The 5,499-nt window shown below is 37.7% G+C and overlaps 1 protein-coding gene across 3 annotated transcripts; it reads left to right on the top strand.

Annotated features, from left to right (window-relative positions):
• Positions 1–254: 254 nt before the first annotated feature.
• Positions 255–5,112, top strand: irx1a (iroquois homeobox 1a). 3 transcript variants are annotated; one of them, XR_009704732.1, is made up of 4 exons: positions 255–604; positions 2,318–3,378; positions 3,643–3,715; positions 4,744–4,765. XR_009704732.1 is itself a non-coding variant. In XM_061218738.1 (4 exons), the coding sequence occupies exons 1-4, from the start codon at positions 359–361 to the stop codon at positions 4,905–4,907; spliced, it is 1,347 nt and encodes a 448-aa protein (XP_061074722.1). In that variant the 5' UTR covers positions 255–358; the 3' UTR covers positions 4,908–5,112. The 3 variants fall into 3 exon arrangements, 2 of the variants coding, with proteins under 2 accessions (XP_061074722.1, XP_061074715.1); XM_061218738.1 differs by having other exon boundaries at positions 2,318–3,181; positions 4,744–5,112; XM_061218731.1 differs by having other exon boundaries at positions 2,318–3,323; positions 4,744–4,936.
• The last annotated feature ends 387 nt before the right edge of the window (positions 5,113–5,499 follow it).

Here is a 5,499-nt window from a genome sequence, read left to right as displayed (position 1 = left end):
AATCGAATGCTTAACATTTAACATACAATACACCAAACACACAAAAAGTGGCCTCAGCCAATGCTAAAACCACATGCTCCGACTGGGAGGGGCTTCCTGTTCAAGTGGCATGCCAATCAAAGCATCAACTTCAAATTGTATCTGAGAGATCAGCCCAAGACCTAGGGCAGGCACATCAGTTGGAGCTCAAATGCTGATCTGATCACATCCAACGGACTGCTTGCAGAAAGAGAGAGGCTGAGATTTAAGGAGAACAGAATCCATTATTTCCCTGCGAACCTCAGCTTGAACGCATTCGGTTTCACTTGGGTATTCTTTCTCCCTTTTCGCTTCGACTTCGTAAGATTTGGTGTAGGAGATGTCATTTCCCCAGTTGGGCTACCCTCAGTATTTAAACTCCACCCAGGCGGTGTACGGAGGAGATCGGCCGGGGGTACTGACTGCCTCTGCCCGGGGAGCAAGCTCTGAAATCGCTGCAAATCCGTCCGCCACAGCTGCCGCGGTCACATCGGTGTTGGGCATGTATGCAAACCCATACGCGGCGCACAACTACAGCGCCTTTCTACCTTACACCAGCGCGGACTTGGCTCTGTTCTCTCAGATGGTAAGAACTGATTTCATTTGAAATCCTCTGTTATTCTGATATAAGCAGTCAATATTTGCTTAACCATTATTTTACTTTATAGCGAGATAAACATAAAGAGGACTGCTGGAAAACGCACTTATCGTTGATCCCCAGTGTTCTCAACACTGAGCAACTTGGAAGCGACTTCCTTCCAAAGTTAACTTCAAATAGTGTATGCTGTAATAAATACAATAGCATATTCACATTGCGTTTAGTTAGTATTTACAAACTGCATTAACGGTTTATAACGTCTGTTAATTGAAATGACTGAAACTATTGGTGTAGAGTTTTACGGGAAGACCATTTTTTATAAAAAAAAAAAAATTCTGTCATTCCTACATGAAGCGTAGATTAATAAATCAAATCAATCAGTTTCTTTACATTGGCTACGAAATAGTTTTCGGATAGAAATATTAGACATGATCTGCTTACTTTATTTTAATGTATTTGTAATATAAAATTTCAGGCCCGTGTGTAGGCTGTGTTGCAGGACAGCAAACCATAAATAGACCGCGAGCAAAAGATGAAATATAATTCGGATTTAACCAGTCCTGAACTAAAAGAAAAGAACACAATAGTCATGCAGTTGCACGTCATATAAATGAATTCAGCCTTACTCTATATCCACACCATAAATGATAAAACACTCCTTAAAATTACAACAAATAGGCCGCATTTCAGACTGGCAGTTGTCAGTTATACTAAAGTAGCCCACCTTATTTCTAGTTTGCACTTTAGCAAATTAATGTTACAATTTAATTGAAAGTTGCATATGCGTATGGCGCACACAAATTCATACAAATATGAATACACAGAGAGAGAGAGAGAGAGAGAGAGAGAGAGAGAGAGAGAGAGAGAGAGAGAGAGAGAGAGAGAGAGAGAGAGAGAGACGTTAATTCTATTTCTCTAATACAGCTTTTGATAAGAACGAGCTACACACCATTTAATACTACTAATTGCTTGATTCATTTATTATTTTGTTCACACGAATGGCTTTAGTAAGAATAATTATGATGACTACATTAATAATGGATAATTTAGCCGACGTTAAGGCCATATTACGTTGTCAATGTATAGCAATACTAATAATAATAATAATAGCGAATCATAATAATAACAATAATCATCATCATCATCATCATCATCATCATCATCATCACAATAACCATAAATATAAAATGCTATGATTTCATTTTAGGAAAATCATCGGCCGGTTAAATAAGTCAAGGATATAAATAATGCATGGCCTTTCCGAATTTATTCTGGGCAATGTGATGCGTAAGAAATACATGGAAAATATTTTCAAAACAAGAAGTCTTCACTTTTAATGCTACAGTTCATGTGGCGTAATTGTTCAATATTGTTTATCCATACACTGTATGTAAAACACGCCAGCTGTATTAGTCACAAATCTATTTATAGTTATACATGACTTTAACGCTGTGTTTAAGGCAGAATAAAATATCTGTTTGCACAGATTTAATGTCTGAATGTTCCCAGCATACAGAGTGGCGGCCTAACGGGTAAAATGTATATGGTCGTCACCATAGGCCTTCATATGTACTGTATTGCACGGACTCTGACCTATATTGTTCCTTTATAACGCTACAAATAAGTTGATTATTCAAAGTACTTATAGAACATATTTCATTATACTAACTATTTTTCTATCTTTCTTTTTTCACTTGCTAGGGTTCCCAATATGACCTTAAAGACAGCCCAGGTGTTCATCCAGCTAGTTTTGCTGCCCATACGTCTCCTGCTTTCTACCCGTACGGGCAGTTCCAATACGGAGACCCTGCCAGACCTAAAAATGCCACAAGGGAGAGCACCAGTACGCTGAAGGCCTGGCTTAACGAACATAGGAAGAACCCATATCCCACAAAAGGAGAGAAGATAATGTTGGCCATCATAACAAAGATGACACTCACACAGGTCTCTACTTGGTTCGCAAATGCCAGGAGGAGACTCAAGAAGGAGAACAAAGTGACGTGGGGTGCTAGGAGTAAGGAAGACGAAGATGGCAATATATTTGGAAGTGATAATGAGGGTGATGCAGAGAAAAATGAAGACGAAGAAGAAATTGACTTGGAGAGCATAGACATTGACAAGATTGATGACAACGATGGAGACCAAAGCAACGAGGATGACGAGGAGAAATCAGAGAGCAGGGATCGGGGAGAGTTGGACGATATGGAAAAAGGACGCACGCTGGCTATTCAAGCACACGACACTTTTGACAAATCAAAAAACATTATTTCTATTGGTAAAGAGCCATCAGATAGCAACAACAACACAAGAGTACTTTCTCCTAGTGGACACGGTAGTTTTCAACTGCCAGTAAACAATAAACCCAAAATATGGTCCTTAGCAGAGACTGCAACAAGTCCAGATAGTTCTCAAAAACCTACGTCGCCCTCTGCTCCTGTTAGTCACACTTCGCCCCAGATCCAGCACCCGGCCTTTCTTCCAAGCCATGGACTGTATACGTGCCAGATTGGAAAGTTTCACAACTGGACAAATGGGGCTTTCCTCGGCCAAAATTCCCTGTTGAACGTGAGGTCTTTTCTTGGAGTAAATCAGCACCACCATAATCACCACCTACATGCACTTCAGCAGCCCGCCTCGGTGGTTGTGTCGTCGGTATCAGCACTCGGCAATGAGAAACCCTCAGAGGAGCTAAGTCCAAAACATATAGGTATACAAAAGTCCTAATTGTTGCAAAATATAGGCTAATAATGGATACTATACAGGTGAATATCAGAATACACTACGAGATTATTTATCTGTCTATCCAACAATATGTTTGTCTGTGAACACACAATAACGACGTCGGGCGCATACAGAGAGAAAGAGAGCGTACATTAAAATGTGTCAAAGAAATTAAAGGATTATAACTTTTTTTAAAACTATCTTTATGTCAAAGTGGATCCCTCAGTTATTTCTTGACATTAATAAATTCAGTGTGCGCTATCAGTCTGCTGTTAGTTATTTCTAATTGTATTAATTCATTTTAGAGCGAGAACACGTGCAAAGGACCGAATCTCCGTCACAGCCATTACAGTCATCATTTCGACCCGTTCATGACAGGTAAATTGAGCTTCATTATATCGAACCTACTTTTTCAAATGTCCTGTTTTAATTTCGAATAGTTTTATTTAAGCCTACTCAAATATAGGCGTATGTACTGCATGACAAGTATTTTGGTGCATATCTTTTCATAGCTTTCTCATTTTTGAAATTGTGCATAGTGCTAGGGCGAACTTTTCTCACGTGACAAAGGCAAAAGGTGTTTAGTGTGGCTCATTACCCCACATATGGTAACATATTTAAGTTAAGTCGTACACTTCCTCCTCCAGGGATAGAGTAGAGTAGAAGTCAGAACTATTTCTTCCTGGACACGAATTGTCAAGCTAGACTCCCGATGAAGAAGTAGTGGCAGCCATGGTTTGGTGGGGGCAGCCCCCCCCCCCCCCCCCCTTAATTTCTTCCCCTTGGAGAGTATCTACTTATCCAGTCACTGGGTAAAACCGAGGCCTGTGCTATGTGCTGGCCGAATTAAAGACCCAGTCAGTAAACCCAGGGGACAGGTCTAGCTGAATGGGTTTTCCCCCCACATGGAGTGCCACAGTACTACCTATGCTAGGCCTATTATTGCAGAAATGTAATAATAATAAAATAAAAAAATAATAATAATAAAAAAATAATAATAATAATAATTAATAATAGTGGTATTATTATTATTATTATTATTATTATTATTATTATTATTATTATTATTATTATTATTTGTAGTTGTTGTTGCAAGTTTTGTCGTTGAAGGTAGGGCAGGATATCGTGTTTCCATATAAATATAAATGTAGTTATTTTTTCATGAACGATATTAATAGCACGTGAACTCTTAAACATGGATATTTTAAACAATTGCAATGGCATAATAATACAGTAAGTTGCAACAGAAGCGTTAGCCTTTATTAACCATTACAAGTGTCAAATATGAGCGCAATGTAGGCCTATTTGGGAAAGAGGTGAATATTTTGCATATATATATATTGATACATTTGCGAACTCAGCTTCTTTTTTAATTTTAACTTTTTTTTTTACTTTCTGTTCTTCAGTCCCAGGAATCAGCAAGCAACGCAGCGAATTCTTACAGCTCTGTCTTCAGCCTGATCAAGACATTTTATCTGGGGAAAAAGGGACTGAACGTATTAATAAAAAGGACACTTTGAAAAATAACTTTCCTCATAGCATTCAGTCGATTACAGAACAACTGACGTAATTTGATTAAAAGAAAATGGGTTGATTTCCCTTATTGTTGTACATTATCACAGCTCCCCTTTCGTTTTCCCCTGGGACATTTGGTATTTCGTCTTTCCTGTGTTTGTGTTTTTCTTTATGTAAATTCAGTGATTTAAAATTGTAAATAGAGCGTTGACGGATTTTGTCTAAATCATATATTTTGTCTAATAAACTAAATGAAACTATAGACCTTCAAAGAATATTTTTTTAATTGACCTATGATTCAGTTCAATTATTATTATTATTATTATTATTATTATTATTATTATTATTATTATTATTATTAATATAAATTCAATATTTTCTTGTAGTGTCCTTTGAATGTGTAATATCCTCAGTACTTCTTTTCATAGGATGGGTAGCTGTGAAATGTATGTATTAATCTTTCTGTATCCTCTGCTCTTCTTCTTCTTCTTCTTCTTTTTCTTCTTCTTCTTCTTCTTCTTCTTCTTCTAAAAGGTAACTCGCAAGTCTGGGGACTTTGTTAATGCATATCGCATTTAGAATAACATTATCACAGAACGTGAGTCTACTGATACCAGGGAAATTATACAGAGCAGGTCTACTCTGAT

Source organism: Conger conger, chromosome 1 (genome assembly GCF_963514075.1).
Source record: "Conger conger chromosome 1, fConCon1.1, whole genome shotgun sequence".
Taxonomy (NCBI): Eukaryota; Metazoa; Chordata; class Actinopteri; order Anguilliformes; family Congridae; genus Conger; species Conger conger.
This window is presented reverse-complemented; position numbering and strand designations above follow the sequence as displayed.